Raw genomic sequence first — 22598 nt, 5'->3', positions numbered from 1 at the left:
GACATTTTTATTAAAATATATATTTTATTTTTAGATTCTTACTTGCTGGATTAGCTAATGGCTCAATCGTTATTTTCCACATCGATTTCAACCGATGGCATCATGAATTTCAACAACGTTACTGAAATTACGGTTGCCTTTTCGTCCGTTATTAGATAATAGTTCGGAGTAATCTCAATCGCGGACGAAAATATTTGGCAGCTAACTATAATTATCAAATTGAAACAATTAAATCGCAACACAAAGTGCTGTAAAAGCCGAAGAATAAATTAAACATGATTTGAGGTAGTGACGAATTTAGTGTAAGTAGGAAAAACAATGGTACTTAAAATTGTTTTATATTACCATATACAGGGGCGAAATTCATAGTGTACTTTGATTAATTGTAGTATTGGACTAGAATACTTAAAATTAGTGAAACTATAAAATGAGCAGCCCATAAGCATTTGTATTTCTATAATTCATAGGAAAAAATTGTGTAATTCAAATAATAATGATTGCGTTATGATCGAATGCTCTTATTACTCAATTATTATGGCTTGTGAGTATTAATAAATAAAGCGAATGATGAACTTTCGTCCGGTACTTAGTATTATACCTAGAGCATTTGTAATGTTACAGAGCTTGATAAATTATCTATTCACAAGCTAATCAATAAGTAGTAGAGTACGCTAGTCAATTAAAAAAAAAATTGAACTTTTCATCTATATTGCATCTTTGCGACATTATTTGATAATCAGAATCGCAAAATTGCAAAATTACAGATGAATTAAAAAAAAAATATGCCAAACGGCGCGCGACTTATTTTTATGCACTTACGTACGTGGATTAAGAGCTAATAAATTACGTTATAATTGACTGTGTAAATATGATAATTATCCCAATATTATTAAATTGATATGTGGATATGCGTGCATTAGAATATTATATATAATTCCTCGCCAATATTATTGCTGTTCATGGAAGAGCATCAGCCTTAAGCTGATTCACCACGTACGAATAGTTAAATTTGCACGCTATTGTGATGAAAATTCACAAATAATTGAGAGGAGGATTAAAAACTTAGGGAGTATTTATAACAGAAAATAAATCTGCGCCACTTTTGCTCGCATTCCAAAATCACGTCCTTTAAAAAAATCCTAATTTCATCAAAGCCGTCCAGCTTAAACTTTGTGAGGATATTTCTTGATATTTTCGCATGCGAAGTATACCTTAACAAAAAAAAAATTAAAAGAACAAATGATAAATTAATAAAATGTACCTAGGTTTAATTAAAAACACTAATCAATTATAAACGCGTAATTTACCCGAAATTAAATGAAAACTATTTGATGGTGAAATAATTTACGCGTTAAAATAATGAAGTAAACAACAAATATGAAATAGAAGAAAAGGAAATGAAATCATGTTATATATCCTTTTCACATTGCCTCAATAAATAAAAAAAATGCCGTATTTATATATTAAAATGACAAGTGTATAAAAATATTACACACAAAACTTTGTAACATAATTGGCGTACACAATCGTTTAATCTATGTGGATGAATAGTCTCAAATATAGGACGGCATGTGCTTTTGCAATAACTACAATATTTTACTGCTATTATGGAAATTTCTATTAAATATAAATGTTGTGCGTCTGAATAATATGTAATATGAAAAATATGAACGATACTTAAATTGTAATCATATGACATGACACAACTAAATATCGTATTTTGTATTGTATTATAATTGAATAATCGCTTAAATGAAAAACTTAAAAATCATGAATGTGACGTCGAATATGTGAAGTTGATGAACGTGAAATATGCAAGTTATCATCACTAGTCTAGGGGCCACATAAGGAAGAAGATAACTTTTATTTCATATTTTATTTTATTATGTTATTAAAATAATATAAGAGCAATAGTATGCGCCAGTAACAATCGCCGAATTTACGTTTTTCTTTCTAATGCACATTAGACGTAGCTAGTCATGAAAAAAAGCAAAGAGTTTTTACAAGTCATTTGCAGATCACATTAGCTGTCATATGTTTAATATATTACAAACTATATCTATATTGTTCTTAACAAAACTATGTCTATATTATCGAAAATACAAGGGAAACTATGCATGAAATTGTTATTTGAATAATCAAGATAAAATTTTCGCAAATATCGTTTGATTGATTATAAATTATTATTATTATTATAAACGAGCAGATATTTTAATGGGAATCTTATTAATGCTTCATAAGTAATATGTAAGAATGAAAACGATGAAAAGTTTGATTGGTATTTAGTGGTAATTCATGTACTTAATTGAGTCATAAGTATGATGAGATAAAACAAAATTTATTTTATGTAATTAACATTCCAATTGCATTTTATGCTAATCTGAGTGATTGATATAGCGCATGGCAAGTCAAAATGATTCTTGAATGATTATTATACATATATATAAATATATATAAATATATGAATATAAATATATTATTATATATATTAATACTGCTCATAAGCTCGAACGAAGAATTACTGTGAACTTAAACAGCGTGTGTTCTCGCAAGTAAGAGTCTGTTATATTTGTTTATAAAAAAATTTGCGAGCGCTGTATTTTATCAAGCAAAGTTGTTAGTGAATTCCCTCCATAATGCTAAAAAAAAGTTAAATCAATCTCTGTCCGAACTTAATAACTTCACTATAAATAATGCTATTTTAAATAACGCTAAATATAACGCTATGAGAGTTCGCCTATATTATCATCAGTTATTATTCTTACAATTATGACTACATACTTGAATGTTGACAGTATATATTGTCCATATCTATGTATGGATCCATAGATTTGTATATTCAGTGAATAAGCACATTAATGTTTATGTGTGAAGTAATTTTACTTATCCGCATGACTATACAAAAATTGAAATACAAGATGTATAAGTTGTGTAAAGTTTTATCTAATTCGTTGGTATATAATTAATGATACCTTTCCATAATCCATACCTTGAGGATTATTTAGGGTTCGATTTTTTAAAAAAAATGTCCATTATTGGCTGTTAACGATGGATAAATTATTATCAAACGGTGCTATAAACATTACATAATTCTGCATCGTAAATTCAGTAAGTTAAGTGGAATAAAAAATTTTTAAATACCTTATTAATTATTTTCCATTAATCGAAATAAAATGTAGAGATATCAAAATATTGTATTCCGTTGTAGTAAATATGATAAAACAACAAAAGAAGCGTTATTGAATACGCGAAAACTTTTTTACCGTCTTTCTTGAAATTTTTTTTTTACATAATAACCATAAATATCGCTTTAGATTTTTTACCGCTGTAACGTAGAATGAAATAAAACGGATAAACTGTATTCGATAGTAGTTATTCGATTAGGTAAATATTAATAGGTTGTTCCAAATAAATAATACGCATAATGAAAATTAGCCAATTATAGTAAGGAAGAATTGTGGAAAAATAGTCGATTCGTTTTCCACATAGAGTATTGCAAACTGGCTTTTATAAATTAACCATTCAACATGGAACTTACTCAAATATTTTCATAGTTTATCTTCATTTACCAGTTGTTTTTTCGATAAATCATAATAATTATTAATTAAATATGATTAAAAGCACACATGTCACATCCTTGAAAGTATGATTACGATGCAAATTAGTAATTTAAATCGTTGATATTTTATCACATAAACTCTACCAATTATTTTGTGCTTAAATGTAATATTTCGACTAGAATAATGTAATGGGCAAGCTGTATCTTACTGTAAGGTAGAATAATATGTAAAAAAAACAAAGTAATATAGTAAAATAAATTAAAAATACATTTGACATGGCTTCTACTGGATAATTAATTAAATTTTTTAAGTTAACATGATAAATACAAAAAGACACATCTGATTTTTATTTTAGTCCTTTATTCATTTGCACAGTCACAACGGAGTATTGTACTTCTACATACAATGAAGATATGTACTCATTAAAAAAGTATGTATTTGTTTTTACTGGAAGAAAATCTAAATTTTTTATATTATTGTTTGAGGTACTCATCTGTATTTAAAATAGAATAAGGATAACTTTTATGTTTAGAAACTGTATAGTGGTACTGTACACATTTTTATTATCGTATATCTTACAATTATATTTCCTCTATAAATAACTATCCATTGATATGTCTAGTTTGCACATTCAGAACATAACTATGGTTTGCAAATTATAATATTAATTTCTCTTTGGTTAGATAATCACTTTTTGTCATTACATTGTTTATTCTGTATTCTACAGTATAGGAATATGTATAAAGCAATGATTAAGAATATTGATATTTTTCATTGATAAAATATTTTCTTTTTTTTTTTTGTTAAATTTGTATTTTTTGTTTTCAAAATAACATGTCTAGTACGTATATATTTGAACATATAATGGTCATTTATGATTAAATACTTGGTAGTTTTATCAGTTATCACAAAGGAAGCCACCAGGGCTTTTTGATATATAGGAAACATTAACTACTTACTCAGGTGAAATAATTGGAAATTAACATCTATCATTCCTGAGTTGTTAATAACAACACGCTGAGTATTTAGTTACAAAGGGAGTAAACATTTGTCTTTAACTCCAGCTTCAAACTGGTTGTAACCATTGATGGTCTGAAAGACAGTTTTCTAGCTATCAATTATTTATACTTAATGATTCTCCTGCTGTCAACAGATATCTTTTATATTTATCTTCTAATTTAATAAAAAAAAATTTGTTACATTGTTGTTTTATTATTTGTAATAATAATCAACTACATAACTATTCATTACAGAGTACATAAAGCTATTTCTATTTTTTTTGTTTTTCATATTAACGACAATTTTTTATCCTATAACATTCGCTGCTCATTATTCGTTCTATTCCAAAAATAAGGCCATTCCATTTACTAAGATAATACTGCATCGTATTGTACGTAGAAATTTCTCTCAGGGGCTCGAGACATTTAAAATAAATGAGTCAGAGGAAATTTTTATATTTCATATACTCATTATCTCACTATTAAATTGAATAATACTAAGTGAAAATAATATCGAACAAATTTTTCAGGCAACCATTGAAAAATATTGTCTCTTTTATTATGCTCTTATTAAAGTATCTTCATTATTAAAAATTATCGTGGATTTGTTATTTGTGGCCTAACCCAAACTCATATGTTTTTATTATTTAAAATAATTTTCTAAGGCCAACAAGTTTCATGGCCACCGCCATACAACCACCCTGTTCATTTTAACCTGTTTATTATTCTATGTTTGTCGTTGGGTTCCAGAGTTAGGTCAAAGCAAAAAACCTATTTTCTTGTCTTTAAGACATTGGGTTGCATTTAATATCTGTCAAGCAATAGGAGGACAGAAAAGACGATTTTTCAAAATGTCGTCCAATATAATTTATGAGCCCCTGCATTAGCGGCAATTGTCCCGTTAACTTCATCTAAAAGATTAAAATTTAGTTAATTGAAAGAATATTTATTCAAAAACCTAATGTTATTAATAGATATTTATAAAATGCATCCAAATACAGTGATTAAATAAATGGAATATCGATATCTTACTCTATTTAAATAGAATACAATCGAAGTTTAATCCAAACTAAATGAAAAAATATTGATTTAACAAACCTGCTGTTCAAGCAACTGAGGCTTACAGGAAGAGGTTCTGAAGATACTGTTGGAATGTGACCAGCAACCGTTTCAAGTAGTGGATACCATTGTGCTACTGGTTTTCTCGGATTATCCAACATCTCTAACCAGTGATCTCTTCCAATACCTATGAAACTCGATCCTATCGCTGTACAACCCATCAATTCATTTGAGCCGATTCTAAAATAACAAAAAATTATTTAGTGAGGCATTGATTTCCAAGTTAGTTTGATAAAGTCTATTATGAAAACAATTATTTTACTCACTAAAGTGAGTTTTTGAAAACGAATTCACTTCTGTTATTGAATATTCATAAATGATTTTAATAGTCAAATAGTAAAAGTAGTATAAAATATTAACAATCATGTCATAGATTTGAATAATATGCATGTCTGCATGCTGATTTTTGAAATTCGTATTATGCTAAGTATTTAAGTTTTAACAAAGTAGAATTTATAACTTTTAACAACGGTAGAAATCATTTAATAGTAGTAACATAGATTAAAACAGATAATAACAGTTGACCCAGTAATACTTGTTTGTTTAATAAATAATGAAAAGGACTGATTCTGACCGCAATAAACAATGACTATCTTTCAGGAATCTTTAATAAAGTGATCCATTTCCTCTAATAAAATTCGATTGAATTTTTTTTCGACCATCACAATATCATAATTTATTTTATGTATACATCACGTGACTCAGTTATTAAATAACATAATTTTGATATCAGCATTTCACTTACCTGTCATAATCGATGACTTTAACAATAAGACTCACGTCCTCGATATTGTCTGATGGTACATCAAACACCAACGATTCATTATATATTGGAAAGAGAGTATTTTTTTTCACAGTCGTCTTCTTTTTTTTTAATCTCTTTCCTTGGCACAATAAATAAATTTTCACATATGGATCTAGAAATAATTAACAGTTTTAATTATTGATTAATGAGGTTAAGAATTAATTAAAAAGAATCTACTTAAATTATAAAAGTCTTAAGTGTTACCTGATTTTCCAGTAATATCCATAGCTTTCAAATTTCTAGCTTTAATTACAGTCACAGTAAGTCGCCCTGCGGTCGGCAAATAGCAAAGTGTCAACATTAATTCTCCTAAGTTTACTTTTTCCTGCAAAGTTATATTCATGATCACTAAATTGTAAGACAATTAATTAAATATTTACGTAAAAGTTGGATCAATGGTAGTTTTAGTTATAGTTTACTTTGTTAGAATATAGCAATACTTTAATGTTTAATAATATTATTTATTTATAAACGAGTCATTACTAGACTCATTAGAATTTAAATAAGTAATTAAATCAAATTTCAGTAACGAACTTATAATTAAAATTATAATTATTATATGCTATACTGTGATAATTATAGTATTTGATTACTGTGAATGGATATTTGTATCCGTGAATGAAATGTTCAATTGTGATGATTATAACTCAACTAATCAATAATGTCTATATCATTTACATTAATTAGTTCAATTAAAAAAACTATATTTACCTGTGTTGCGCAAAGGATTTCCATAGAATAGTTGATTTCCTGCTCTAAATCAGTACACTCCAATAATCCCTTTAACACAACTTGTCCAATCAAATCATGTCGGGAAAATCTATCAAAATCGTAGACAGAAAATTGCAGATATCTTTCCTTCAAGTCATCATAAGGAACGCTGAGAAATCAAAATAAATTATTCAAGAATTCTCTTTACTTTTTTTAAATAATTTTTTTTTTTTTACCTAAAGATGAAAGTTTCATTAAACATAGGATTTAAATTCTTCCGATGAACTTTCGTCTGATATTTCTTCTTTCGATCGGGCAAAAGATAAATCTTAACATAAGGATCGCTACTCCCGGTGACATCTTTAATAGGCAATCCTTCAGCTGAGAGTACCTGTTGATAAAGAAAGAGGGAAAGAAGTTTTAATTAACTGAGATAAAAACGCCACTTTTTATTACATTCTAAGATCATCAAACAAAGAAAAAGCTGATTTTTATTGTCTATTCTTGACTGGAAACTGTATTGAAAAGATTTTTTATAGAATATATATCTGAATTATCTTTTATTTATATACAGTGCTAATTATAATGTTATATCATTATTTTTAATAAATAAATGACGTCAATATTTTATTATTGATTAATGCATTCAATATTTATATATTAGTGAATTTTTAAATAATATATAGCGAAAAAAAATTTCCATCGACAATAAACTGACATGTTATGTATTGATGATCAAAATAAATATTTTTAGAAGGAGATAAAATATTTTAATCTGATTATTGTAAATAATGATTTTCATTGTAATATATATATATTTATCATCAAGTATTGAATTATTGGAGTATTTGATGACCATGTAGCTTTATCTATTTGTTTTGAAATTTAGACTGTAATATATTAATTTATGCCAATAGAGAGTATTTATGCAACGTTTGACGTGAAATGTAGATTGCATGAGTGGTGTTTATCGAATCCACAATGAATCTAGGCCGGAACCTAATTCTCGATGAATGGTAAAATAGTTCATGGAAGTGTTGAAGATATTTACAAAAGGTATTCTGATGTTACGTGCTTCGTATCATTATCTTTTAAGGAGAGTATATCAATATAAATTCATAATTATTCAAGTGTATAATAACTTAACTTTCAAGATTTATAGCAAATTTCTTTGTTATAATTTTCATTCGAAGTAACTTGGTAATAATGTATTAACTTACTCGAACAACAAGGCCCTCCATTTCTTTATCATAGCGAAGTGTGAAGTGTAGTTTGCCAGCAACTTCCATCTCTGCTGTACTCGAACTTTCTGTACTCTCTTGTCTTGTGAGATCTTTCTTATACAATTCAGGCTAGAAATTCATGAAGCATAAAGGTAAAGACTTGAATCATATTGTCCATTTACATTTATTTGGGAATTTATGGCTCAAATAAGTAATTAAAAAATTTCAAATTGACTAGGTAACATTTTAATGATAACATCTGGATAAAAATGTAATTAGAATGTAAATGCAATTGTATCTATGTCACATTCTAAGGAATTATAGCTATAGGATCATTAAAATTGTAAAAAATAATTACAAATTATATAGGGCTACATTTAATATAATATTCATTTAGGTTTCTACGTAAATTTATAATATTTTGTTATCTTCATTAATCCATCAATATTCTAAAGGGATTCTAACGGTTGAACTTGACATTTAAACAGAGAGAAAAAAATAAATAGAATTATCGAAAAAATGTATGCGAGGTTTATATCGATCACAGTAAGAAAGAAATATGAGAGATGTTGATTTAAAAATATTGGAAATTTTTTTTATTATAATATAAATAGAAAAATATGTTTGACAATAGATGGAAAAGAGAATAAAAAAAATAAATCCACATTACATAACACCAATGTTTTCAGACTACCTATGAGAATTTTCAAGAAATCGTTGAAGACACATTGTCAATAGATATCAACTGTCTCCCGATTTACATTATCATTCTATATCGAAAAATACAAGTGGCTATTAATTATTTAGAGGACGTAACAGCTGTCTACATTTTTAGTGATGAATATTCTGGAGTATTTCATTGAGTAACATATTGGAAAACTGTCGGAAATATTTATTTATAGTCAACCTTGATAAGTCCAAGACTTGAGTCACTACGGTTTTCCAGACTACAGATGCTGAACTTGATATTGGGAAGATCAAGTCGATGAGACAATTGACGTTGAAATGTTTGATGTCTTGTGGGGACAATAGGCAGGGTAGTTTGACGAAGTACCTGTTAAACATCACATTGAATTTTCTTTTTAATTAACTGAAAGAAAGTAATTTTTTTTATTGCAGGATGTATAAAGTTATTAAGTAACAAATTGATGAAGATTATGAGGAAGTTGCTTACTTTTTTATTTTCTTTCTGTTCTTGAACATATTCATGAGTAATCGGCTCACACTGGAGATCAGGCAGAGAATGGCTAATCCTTATGGCATTTTGTTGGGAGAGATCTTCGTCTGCGTCATCATCGCCCTCACGTCTGGTGACTCCCATTAGCCATTTCCAAGTGGATGAACAGTGAAAGCTTACAGTTGCAAGGAAGACCAGAGCCATGAGTGCAACACCACTACCGATTAATAGCTGGTAGGAGAAGCTCTCAGTCCACTCTTCTGTAAGCCAGTGGCATTTTTTTCAGTATAAACATAGCTAGATTACCAACAAAGACATCTATAACAAATCGATAAAGGCGGGTCGCACGATTATCACTGGCATAAATTCTTATTTCAAGGCTAATACAAGGCTACAGGACTTACGATAAACGTGCTAATTGCCATCATGCTATAAAGCTTGACAGACATAGAGATTCATAACCTTCGGAGTGTAGTTTTACAAAGAGATAATGGAACGTACGCCACTAGATGGAAAAATTCAAAGAGACAAAGTGGATCAGGATGGAGATTGAGATCTAGCAGTAGTCGACACGCGCTTTAGTCAGACCGGCACAAAGGAAGGAAGATTATCTTTATATGTATATATTATCCTTCAACTATTTACGAAGTTTATAACTATTACTAAGTTATAATCTATATACCAATTTATGGTCTATTTCTCTACTTGCAATAGTATCATCAAAGGACTGAATTACAGATATTATGAGAGTAGAAGGTTTCAAGTTGGCAACTTTCAAAAGTGAAAACTTTGTCAAGATAACGTTAATAATCTAATCAACAAAGTTTTATGATTATGTTTTCATTTCGTTGGTTAAGATTTCCTTTGGGTGAAATTGAATTGCGTAATTTGCTTCAAGAGCAATTAGCAATTAAGGGAAAAACATTCGCTGAATTTTTTATCATCTTTTCTATTCTATTCAACCCGAAGAGCATTATACCTTTTTTCTCAATAATTTTATTGATTGTTTTAAATGAACACTTTAGTAAAAATTAACTTGTTTATTATTTTATCATTCATTTCTTATTTCTTTTATTTTTTATTTATCATTAGTGTGGCATATTTTATTTTTGCATCAATTCACGTGCATTTGAAAAAAAATTTACTTTTGAAAAGATATTTAATGGAAAGCTTTCAGTAACAAATGAAAGGTTTTAAAGTCGAAATGCTGATGAACTTGGCACGAAATTTTTGCTTTAAGAGCAATTGATAAAGTTTTATACTAATTAATGCTCTTCTGGAGATAAGGATTTTTTAAGTTTTATAAAAAAATTCTGACCTTGAATTATCAAGGCGAGAAATGGCATTATCTAGCGAATGTTTGGAGAGTAATACTCAATTAACCTTCAGACCCTAGCGAGTCTTTATCAATCATGTGGACAGTTACCACGGCAAAAAATTAACCAGCGTACATCTTCTTCAATTTAATAATATATATATATATAATATTCTACTGAATTTATTCTGAATTCTTCATAAGAACTTTTTTCACTCAACAAAGAATCTTTTCATTAATCACAGAAGTCTATTCACTGAATTTAATAAAAAATGATTAAATAGTGTCGATTCACGTATTTTCTGTATAATGAAGGAAAAAAAAAAAGAAGCGAAACTGTAGACGGAAATAAATAATAAAGCCATCGCGATATTTATTTATTTATATATTTTTTTTTTTATTAAAAATGAATTATTTAATCGTAAGAGTAATGAACTTAGCTATGGTTGGATGATATTTTTTCAGACTCTGACAAAGAAAACTCATGCTGATTCATTGACTTCATTGGATATGAAAGAAGAGAGTAAGTCAATAGCTCAAGGAGTAGAAAGAAACAAGCCAGTGTAGACGACTTGAGAAGGGGAGAGTTGCTATGAGATTATCGGCACTTTGGCGAATTGTAAGGTAGACATTCCGACCCTCTAAACGTTTTGTTAAAGCGCCCTTTTCAATCAGACGATCCATTTATAGGAGTTATTGTTTTTTTTTAATGTTGATTTATCACTAAGCTCTATTTAAGACCATTGACCTTTTACATTTTTTTTCAATAAATGTGAATAACTTGTCATCAAATTTATGATTACTTTATTAAAATTCTAGCAATACGAGACAATGTAGAATGTAAAATTTTTGTTTTTCAATCTGTGACTATTAAATTTTTTATTTATTGTAAAAGTTACAATAACTTTTTTTATCGTTCAAAATCGGAGAATTGAAATAGATTTTATTGGAAAATTTTTTGGAGTTGTAAATAATTGTTCCATTGATCAAGTATCTATAGAAAAATGTAGACCTTGCTAATTTATTTATCCATTGATCAGTTTACTTCACAGGTTATTTTCCAATAAAATATAATTGAAGTAGTACATAAGAAAAAAGTGATAATAAAGGTCATGGTGAATGCATTTATCACGTCGCTTTATTTCACTCTAAAAGAAGAAAATGTAAATTAAAAAATAACGACCCTGTTCATTTTTAATTTCCAGTCTTAAAACCTTAAGAACGTATGCATAATTAATTTTACAGATGAAACAAAACATTTATAAAAGAAGTATTAAAGTGTGAATCTTTATTTATAATACAAGTTTGGTATAATACTATAGATTCACTGGGTATAGAATTTCTTTTAATCTCAAATATTTATTACAAATTTTAACGAAAAATAATTTCTGAATTCATGCTGAAACGTAGAAACAGTGAAAAATGTAGGAAACGTGGAAAAATGTGGAAAAATTTCTGACTTACTTAAGTTTTTCGCTCAATCTTAATCTGCACCATTATGACTTGAGCTTTGACAGAACCACTTGACGCAGAGAATCCAAATGCCCCGTTTACTGAGACCAACTATGCTAAAAAGAAACCTCATCCGGATTTTCGAGAGCGCAAAAAGTGCGAAGACGACGTGTTAATGATACATAACTTTCAGGATTTATCATTAAAACTTGAGACTCTTATTTTATCTTATGAAGTAACGTATGGTGATGAAGCCCTCTTGTGTTTTTATTTCAAGATGGCTCAGCAGAATATACCGTATTTACCTATTTTCAGCGTTAGTAGAAATAAAATTCCGTTACTGCACGTACAAACGTTAGCGAGGTAACTTTATTTAGAGAATAAACAAGAAAAGATGATATACTCATAGATATTTTTCGACACAAAAATGGTATAACCTTTTTTTCTCACACGACTGAAAATAAAATTCCTTGTCGCAACAAAGTTTAAGGTCATTTTTCAGACAGTGATTGTAACCGTAAGAAAAATGTTGTTCATGTTTTTTTCATGGTTCTACGACCTCACCACATTAATACTTACCGCAAAAAAAAGCTCGCATTTTACTTCAAGACTTCTAAAAGTATTGGTTTTTTCTCTTATTTCTAGTCCCTAAATTTCTTGCTTTTATTTGAGCAAAATTTAATAAAAAATGCCATTCTCCTTGCTTTCATCCCCTCAAGCGAAATACGTTTATTTAATTTTTCCCTTACTCTCATTAGGAAATTAGCAAAGCTCTAACCACTAGTGAAGTAAAATAAATAGAGAGTGAAAAGTGGAATTCACAATTTAGTATTACACTCAAAGATTACCCAGTTATAATGGTGGGTGTAAATATTGAACTAACATACACTGGTAGACTTGAATATACACTCAGATGTGATCTTCAGATTAAATTTCGAAACAGTAGTACAGGAGTATGGAACATCTCGTAATCTTGAGTTAATGAAAATAATTATGTTTGGGCTGTCTGTCGTTAGAAAAACGATGCTTACTAAACGTCTGTCAAGTTATTATCAAGTTGCATATATTTCTACAGAGTCTTTGATAACAGGAACAATTAACCACCTAGTTATACAATAGTGTTACTAGTAAATTAACGTCTTTATGTCGAGACACCCAGTTGAAGACAATAGAATAAAGTCAAATTAACGAATTTCTTACTTTGAGTGAAAAAACATGCTAACAATATTTAAGATACTTTTTCAACTTATGAAGGTTGTATTTCATCTCGAAGATGAAATATGATAAATTTACACAATAACTCTATTCAGTTATCCGTTATTTAATTTTTTTCATTCATAATAAACCTTATTTACTCTATTCGAGAAATAAAATTATAAATGCTCTTCAAATAAGAAGATAAATTCTACAGATTTGTCATTTTATACATGAAATTGAAATAATTTCACATTTTAATGAATTGAAAAGATATAAGTAGTTTAATTTTTTTTATTTTTCATACCTGAAAGAGTAATACTTGCTTTCTTCCATGTTGAAGAAAGTTTTTTGTATTTGCATTAATATTCATTTTCAATTACCATTCACCATGATGGTATTTTTTGTTCAATTATAGATAGACTTATCATTTTGTTACAAAGCTTTAATTAACTTAATTCAACCTGATTATATTGTTCACATTTGTATCTGTTGAATTATTACAGCACAACTATTGTGTGATGTATAATTTATATGATTTTTCAAATTCAGACAACTACGATTGAGCAGAAGAACTCTATGGGTGGCATAATGAAAGACGATGCAAAGTTCTATGATAACATTGTAGATGCTGAGAAACAAGGAGTGTATGGAGCTAAGAATGGATCAGATGCCTGGCGGCTCTCAGAACTGCAACAACAGTTGGATGAGATTCAGAACATTCAAGTTAAGAATAATGGAAGACTTGAGTACCACATATTAAATAAGTAATTATATAACATTTGATAATATAATTATAAATAGCTTCCTATAATCTGTCATTAAATTATTTCTTTTAATGATCAAAGAGCACTCGAATAGAATAAACATATGATATCATAACTGAAGCTTTTTATCAATATTCAGCTTCAATCAATTCGTTGCTTAATAATGAATCCTTTGACTTTAGAGTCTTCATTTCCCGTTTCAATTTACTCTAGAATCGTAACTATGTATGACATTGCTTGAGATTAATTATTCGTAATGTTACTATAAATACACAAGTTCCCAGAATGTGTTCATGCTCTGTACACATATGAGTGATTGCAATTCAAAAGGAAAAGTTCCCTGGATTATTTTGAATATAAAAATATTGAGGTGAAATATTTTAATATTTATCAACTAAAAGTACATCGGCAGAAAACTTGTTCTGTCTTCAAGCACTTTTTATAAATAATTGCATCATTTTTCACACAGTTTACATCTTGCTTTTTGCTCAGAATGTTTTTTTTTTGTCACCGAATTTTTTTTTATTCGAGTAATTTGTATTTGAAATGATGCCACTAGATGTTACTCGATTAAAACTCGATTAAAACCATATCTGTTTGATAGAAATAAATTATTGTCATTGGTATTATTGGAGAAAATCAAATCAATTCTTTTTACTGGAAAAAATTCTAGCCTAGATCTAAATAAAAAAATAAGTGTTCTATTTGATAAATTAGAATGAATACATACTTGTAATAAATCAAGGTTAACTAATAACTCAAAGACTACAACCTGGCTTTATAAAGTAGAGAAATTTTTTTTAGTATGTATCTTTTAGATTCTTCTTGCAATGTTGGAGATCATCTGAATGTTTAAACTAAAACTTCTTGATAAATGGATATACCACGGCTATTCATGTAGCATTACAAAACTCATTTCACATTCAGGAAGCAAGAAATCTACTCAATCATAAAAATAAAGTTGAAATAAAGACCATTCCGGAAAAAGGATCAACATCCTGTCACAAGTTGTGATTATTCTAAATTCAGAGGACTAACCTTCAATTGATTATATTTCCTTCGTTAATTTACTCGACTGAAATCCAGGCGAACTGTTAATTTCATTTTGAAATATTTCATCATTATTCAACTCATTAATATAAAAATTATTGATTCTCATTAAAATGTTCATTTAATGAACGTATTTACGAGTAAAATTTTTTAATTATGTACCACATTATATTTTTATTTCAAAAATATTGTTTTCTATGCAAATGGAATACTTTCATTCTTGAATCAATACGAAAATGTAATTTTTTTTCTATCACAATTCAACTTTTTATTCAAACTTTTTATACATTTCATCTCTAGAAGAAACATTGAACAAAATACCAAGCTTTTAAAATTTTATTCTAACAAAGAAGTGTACGTTTTTCATCTATCGATAGAAGATGATGCTCTAGAAATGCTTTTAATATTTTAAAAATATCTTCAAGTTATAAGTGAACAATGGTTTTTAATAGTTTTTTTTATCTTTTCATTAATTTTTTAGTAATGGAACCAAAAGAATATTTAATCATTTATTCAGATTCTGCTTTACCAAAAACTTCTCTAATTTCTGCTAGCATTGATAAAACAGTCTATAGAAGTTTAGTAATTAACTCAGCCCATGAAAGTCGAAAAAGTTCAAGACAAATTGGACACAACAATACCTAATATAAATGTATGAATAAATAAGTTATTTAAAATATCTGTCAAAGTTATTTTTGTCAATAACAAGCCTAAAAATAGCTCAATGAATTTTAAAATATTTAGTTATATTTAAATAAATTGTTAAATCACTATTAAAGTTTTTTTTTTGTTCATTCAATGTATCTTTAAAAACTAAATAATTATTTAAAATATGAAAGGTTTTAAAATATTTTAAGATTCTATTAAAGCATCATCTTGAAAGTTTCATTTCATCTAAAGGAAGTGATGCACTTTAGAACAATATTACAACTGCTTCCATATTGTTTTTAGTTGAATATTTTTTATGATTTGTTGTAATAATTAAAAAATCCAACTTTTAATTGTTAATGTTCATCACAAAATTTAGTCTTTCAACTTATAACAATTTAAGTTTTTGCTTCAAAGCAGAGCTAATTTATTCATTTGCTTTTTTATTTTATCCAATCAAATTTATTAAAAAAGTTTTTTATCGACAACAAACTGACAATAAGGAAACTTTATGATTTTTATTGAAGTCCATCAATTGAGAGAAACTCACAGAAGAAAAAGAATAGTAGTTACAAATTATTGCAGACTTTGATCGTCTATATTTAGAGGAATACGTGTTGCCAATGTTAACACAAGGTCTTATTAAAGTGATTCGGTTTAGACCAGCAGACTCTATCGATTTTCTGTTAAGTTAGCATATGAATATATTGTTAATATCTAAGTTTAATCGATATTTCGAAAAATTATTTAAAACATTAGAATAATAATCAACACAACTTTTGTTATCACCAATTTATTCATATTTATTGGAACATGTATTCCTGTTCTTTCATCAAAATACTAGTTATAAAGGGTTGAAAGAACCCTGATTTTTGTTGTAACATGAATTCTATTTCATCTGCGATACCGTTTTGTTTTAATAGAGAACTCTAATTGAAAACTTCATAAGTCAAATAGCTCAATACTAAAGAGCTGTAGGCAACTAAACTGTGATTGTCACAGAGTAATGCGTAGGTTGTGATGCCAGTATCGTCAGTGTATTTTATAATTAACTTTGATTCGAAAAAAATCATTGTTTGTTCAATTTTCATTATAAACATATTCATGGAAAAATTAAAAAAAACTTCCAATCAATCTTCTATGCCTGACTAATACAGACCTTTCTCACAATGAAATGAAAAAATGCAGCAAAAAATTTTACGCAATTTCATATTAAATTGATATTGAAACGTTTTATTTTTCAATAGAGAATTGTTTCAAATAAAATTTAAGAAGCTTAAATGTTGTAGTATTCATCTAGATGATGATGAAAATCTTAAGAAAGAAAACTAAAGAATATCTTGGTTTGGAGAAAAGTTCTATGCAAACTGGTAAATCTATATTCATATCCAATATGTGAACAATAATAACAACTTAATACTTGACTTTTAATATCCATTTCATCAATATACCGATTATTTGAAATTATTGATTTAATATCGATCCTTATTTTCATTTACTTTAAGCTGTTACATAAAAAGTAACGATTCACAAAATGTGCTTGATGGTGCATGTTGGTGAATTACAACCCTGACCACATTATAACGAGAACTTACAAGAAATTCAAAATTTAATAAATTTTAATTAGATATTCATGTTCCTGTGACCTTATGGTTTTGCAATTTCGAATGCCATTTTGACGATATATAAGACCAAACGATTGCCTTGTGGAAAGTGTGGTTTCAAATTTATATGACAAAATAGTCCGGTTAAATACTTTCAAGGTAGAAGTTAAGAGCAATTTAATAAACTAAAAGGAACATAATATTGACAAACTAACCTTGAAAGGTTATTATCTATAACATTTCTACAATGAATTACCAAAATATCCTGCCCAATAACCGCACATCCTCAGCAATTAACAATCTAATCAAATAATCATTTATTCTTTATAATTACGACCTTGCCATTGAATTACCAAAGAAAAGTATCTGTTCAATTTCGTTTCATAGCGATTCACTATTTTTCATTTGAATAAGACATTGTTTGATTTATATTAATCATTTGGAGATAAAACAATGCACTTGAAGGTGTATTTGTGTGTAAAAAATTTTAATTAAAATCCATCAATTTTTATGTCACTATAAAAACGTCCCTTTATCTGCATTCAGTCCATGATAAATTTAAATGACTGAGAAGAAAAGTAATTCTAAACGAGGACGAGCATTTTCTGTAAATAAATAGTTTAGTTGTTGTTTCATACAGTGTTGAGGCCATACTACTTAGTTGAGTAGATACTGCTCGTCCAGAGGGATCTTTTGAGAGCGAGGACGCGTCTCGAAACTGGGACATTCCAGCATCCGGTCAAATTCTATTGTGCACTAAGAAGAAAAGACTGGCGTGTGTCTTTTTCCGAACCAATCCATGGGTAAACTGAATTCATATTATATATATTTATATAAGGAATATTTGACTTTGTCAGATTTTTAATAAATAGTCTTTTATATCTGAAAAGTTAATTATTTTTAACTTTCCATCAGGAAGTTATTGTAATGGAGTCGATTTTTAAAATTCGCAGTTTTATCATATCTTTACCGTTTGAGACATTTAAAAGCATACTGTAAGGTTTGAACATGGATGTATGTGCATGCGTTCGTAAATACGTGCATATGTCTGATTTCTTTTGGTTTTCAATATGTCGAAAACCACCGAAGATATCGACTCCAGACGAATTTCATTCGAACGATGATACAATGAAAAGGATCGGAAAAAAGTTGGACGATTTCAGTCCAGCCGTTTTTTTCATAACAAAAAGAATGTAAAATAAATTGAGTAAAAAATAAATTTGAAATAGATTCTACTTAGTTGATGATTAACACTGTTAATAACTGAGGTCAATATCAATAAAATATGATTATTAATAACTTCACATGACTCTAAGCAATTATAAATTATTTATAACAATTTTAATTTTTTATAAACAATTCAAAATAGTTCTAAGTTATTGAATAATCATTACTATAATTATATTGGATAAATAGAAATAGAATACTGCTATAAGCAACTTGATGAATGAGAAGTTCATCGTCAGGACACCAAGTGCACCCAGACCCATTTTTATTTCAACTTTTTGAGAGAAATTTTTTTTTTTCGAAGACATCTCTGATGAAAAAATAAATAAACCTGAGATTAAAATCGATAGAGATTAATAACATTATTACATAAATACCACTATTATAGGCTCATTAGAACGATAAATTGTTCCAATTAATTACTATGATACATGATTAGAAATAAAAGTTTCATCATTTCTTTCCATTCGAAATTTATTACAGATTTTGATTGTTTGATTAAACGAGTGTAATTTCAAATAATTTGTATCTTGTTGAGTTGAATAATTGATTGCTATAATAATTTTTAATTTATGCTATAAATTTGATGTGATTAAAATGAATGCATTCAATTTTCCTATAGCACTCATATGTAATAATTATACGAGCATGTGGTCGATTGAGAAAGTTTGAAAACAATTAATGTTTATGTACATAATTGAATATATTATTAAAGCGTGAGAACTTTCATCTATGATGACGTACAGACGCAGTAACCTTGTCCTAAAATCTTGTAGAACCGATCACTGATATCCAAGAATTGTTCAAGTGTGCAGTGGGTTAAAGTTTTCACCTCAAAGAGTTTAAGGAGTTGACTACTAAATGTTACTGTCATTGATTCAGAAAACTCAACGATCAGGAAATAGTCTCTCATCAGAGAATGGAATTTACAACGAACAAGTTTCAAATTACCTAGTTGACATGATGAGTAACTTTGACAATTATATGAAAGATTCTAGAACAAAAAGCTCAGATTTTATTTGAATCACGACTCTGGTAGCTTGTAGTCTCATCAAAAGCCTTTTCAATCGTTTGTCGAATCGAATAAAACCTTGTAATTTCTCTTTTTTTCCATTAACGTTTCATTTTGTAACTTTTGGAAGCTGTTCAATTGAATCTGCATCACTAATGAAATAATTTAAATCAAAATAAGTGGTCAACATAAATGTTATCAGCACTATGAAAACAAAATACATATGCATTAGGAAATATTTTTATCTCAATAAAATCTTGTTCAATTGCATTAAAAAAGGTGGTTTGGAGCTTCATAAAAAACGTCATATTACGACCCTGACCGATAAAAACCCATATCCAGTGTATTTAGCAAAAGTACTGAAAGAACGCACATGATCGTTTTTCGAAATACGCTCGTGAACGTTTACTCGTTGACATTTTAAAACGTTTCTTTCGTCAATTGAAACTATCACATTCCATTCCAGATAGACTTTGACAGATTCACATTCAAAAATCGTTCACTGAGATATTTCTTTTTTTCCTCAGTGACAAATTTCATCAACAGGTATTAATGAACTGAATGAACTCAAAGGACTAGGATATCGAGAATTCCGACAAATCAATTAACTGATTGATGGATGCAATATTTCATAATAAAAATAAATAATGTAATAAAGTTGATGGCAGTGGTGAAGTTGTTCGTGTAACCTACATCTTTATTGAGGGTCCACGAGTTTGTTACAAGTTTTGAGTTGTTGATGTATGGTGTTAGTAAGTGAATTAATTTTTTGTATCATTGACAACAGTTCTCTCAATAATAACTTATTGCTAATAGCGCATGCCTAAAATTCGCAGCTTTTTCCAGGCAGGCTGAAGCTTCCGTATTGAGCTGAGTAGGCGGTCTAGTCTTATAGCGGTCAAGGTTAGGAAACCCACATTGTTACACATCTTTGATTGAAAGTAAGTCGTGAGTACATTTGCAGTTCTTTGATAGAGCTACTTGAGAGCATGAGTATCAAAGTACTTCCCGGATGCACTAGCCACACAGAAGGTTATTGAATCGATAATTATTCAGCTATCATCATCCACTTCCTTTATAATCTAACCATAAAGCCAAACATCTTTAATATAATTAATTAAATTTCCAATAATAGATCTTGTATGTTAGAGATGCATTATATAAATTGAAGAAATCATTTATGGCTATTGATGGAATCATTTTGGTATTTAGTGAAAGCGAAACTTTTATTTCAGCTTTTTTATTTTAATGTCTTTATACATTGACCTCTATACCTGTATCTTCAAACACCTGTTAGCTGCGACTCGTGTTCGCATTTCAGCCACATCAGCCTTAAAGCTACTGATGTTTTATCATTGGAATCGTTATCACTATTCAATTATTTTACTTTTAATAAAATTCTATTTTAATCGCTTATTATTATTTTCTTATCATATTCATTTTCCATGAATCAAGCATAAATATTTGATAAACTATTTTTTAAAAAATTTAATAAACTTTTTTATCAAATGATTTGAAATTTTTTTTCAAGAATAAATGTGAGTGGGCAATAAATTATTGAGTGACAAAAAGATAATAACAAAACTTACCAACATGTGCTTGTAATGAATTATTAGCTTCTTCGCTAGGTATCACAGCTTCCTCGTAAATGCCTTCAGACCCAGTCTTCACTACTCCCATTTTATGAAAAGCCCACAAAAAAATTAAAAATTACTAAGACGTTTTTTAAGTATAATTCACGAGTGGAATGATCGGAGTATTACGTGTTTAATTGAATCCACGCTGAAAGCGCGGCCGATGGCACCTCTTCTGCTCAATGCCGACGCGTCGTCTGGCGTTTTCACAGGACACGATACCAGAGTGAGGAAAATGCGTCTGCGTTAGCGCCTGCGTCTCACCCTGCAAACTATCGCAGAGTCCCGACGAGCCAACAAAGAGAGAACAAGACCAGCCGTGACGTACCGAGGGTGAAGTTGGACCCCTGACTGGAGCGAAGGTAGCTTGTGTTATATCTTTCAGGGAGGACGATAGGGGTTTGATGTAGGATGGGGTGCGGCACGAGTATAGCACAGGGGCAATGTCGAGCAACTGGGTTTCGGTGAAGGTCTCGGTTGCTTCTCCTCTAGGTAAATTCACGTACATTTTTTGCTTTTGCATTTTCCTGGGCTTATTCGCGACCTTGAAATATCGTTTTAATTACACAATAACGATTAGCTTCTCATCTTTCAATACACGTTTTTTTTTTAATTCATTATATTTCGAATTATTCTTGCTACAGTTTTGAACAAGAAATTGCAAGAAAGAAGATAACAAGTAGATTAAGATACAAATGATCAAGTTATTAAAAGTATTATTTCTAATTTGTTCAACATGTAATGGTGTAATTTATATTGAATTGCATGTTCAATCAATTCATTAACCCTTTTGGTACACCATTGTCTAATTCAAGCCACAGAAAGCTGCCCAGCCGAGGTGACCACGAAGGGCTAGCTAAATGCTTTCCCCTACCAGATAGCTGTCAAGGCCGTACTCTGACCCTGCTGAATTCATGGGATATTCAGCCCTACTTCGATCAAACTCGCTCGTTGTGTTCGCTCCCCACTCTAGACTAATCATTGTGTTGTACTGTCTGCTCATAGCTACGATACTTGTTGCGCATATATTTTATCTGAATCCTGCTCTATTTATAGACTATTTCTAGATTTTATATAAACCCTTCTTGTTTACTTTTTTTTA

General features: G+C 28.9%; 2 protein-coding genes across 10 annotated transcripts in view; one reads left to right on the top strand and one right to left on the bottom strand.

Moving 5' to 3' along the window:
• The window catches only part of rg (rugose), a 149371-nt gene extending 145539 nt beyond the window's left edge, over nt 1–3832 (top strand). For all 8 annotated transcript variants that reach the window (XM_035081839.1, XM_035081836.1, XM_035081834.1 and 5 more), the window contains one exon: nt 35–3832. In XM_035081839.1, coding sequence (XP_034937730.1) covers nt 35–125 — 91 coding nt within the window. In that variant the 3' untranslated portion in view covers nt 126–3832. The remainder of the gene's footprint in view (nt 1–34) is intronic.
• Nucleotides 3833–5125: 1293 nt separating this feature from the next.
• LOC118066074 (synaptotagmin-10-like) lies at nt 5126–21706 on the bottom strand. 2 transcript variants are annotated; one of them, XM_035081841.1, is made up of 11 exons: nt 21626–21706; nt 21452–21532; nt 9591–9853; nt 9324–9470; nt 8414–8545; nt 7430–7584; nt 7194–7362; nt 6687–6807; nt 6423–6594; nt 5657–5857; nt 5126–5469 (listed from the first exon to the last, which is right to left on the bottom strand). In XM_035081841.1, the coding sequence occupies exons 3-11, from the start codon at nt 9795–9797 to the stop codon at nt 5466–5468; spliced, it is 1308 nt and encodes a 435-aa protein (XP_034937732.1). In that variant the 5' UTR covers nt 9798–9853; nt 21452–21532; nt 21626–21706; the 3' UTR covers nt 5126–5465. The 2 variants fall into 2 exon arrangements, with proteins under 2 accessions (XP_034937732.1, XP_034937731.1); XM_035081840.1 differs by having other exon boundaries at nt 21452–21680.
• Nucleotides 21707–22598: the final 892 nt, after the last annotated feature.

The sequence above is a fragment of the Chelonus insularis genome, unplaced genomic scaffold, assembly GCF_013357705.1.
Source record: "Chelonus insularis isolate UGA/USDA-ARS -01 unplaced genomic scaffold, ASM1335770v1 contig_326_pilon, whole genome shotgun sequence".
Lineage (NCBI taxonomy): Eukaryota > Metazoa > Arthropoda > Insecta > Hymenoptera > Braconidae > Chelonus > Chelonus insularis.
The sequence above is the reverse complement of the archived record's forward strand: the minus strand, read 5'-3'. Positions and strand labels throughout refer to the sequence as shown.

Coding starts and splice junctions, on each gene's coding strand:
- LOC118066074 (XM_035081840.1), bottom strand. CDS start 21,542: ATGGGAGTAGTGAAGACTGGGTCTGAAGGCATTTACGAGGAAGCTGTG. Junction 6,808..7,193: donor AAATCCTTTGCGCAACACAG/GTAAATATAGTT, acceptor ATAACTTTGCAG/GAAAAAGTAAACTTAGGAGA. Junction 6,595..6,686: donor GGATATTACTGGAAAATCAG/GTAACACTTAAG, acceptor AATTATTTCTAG/ATCCATATGTGAAAATTTAT.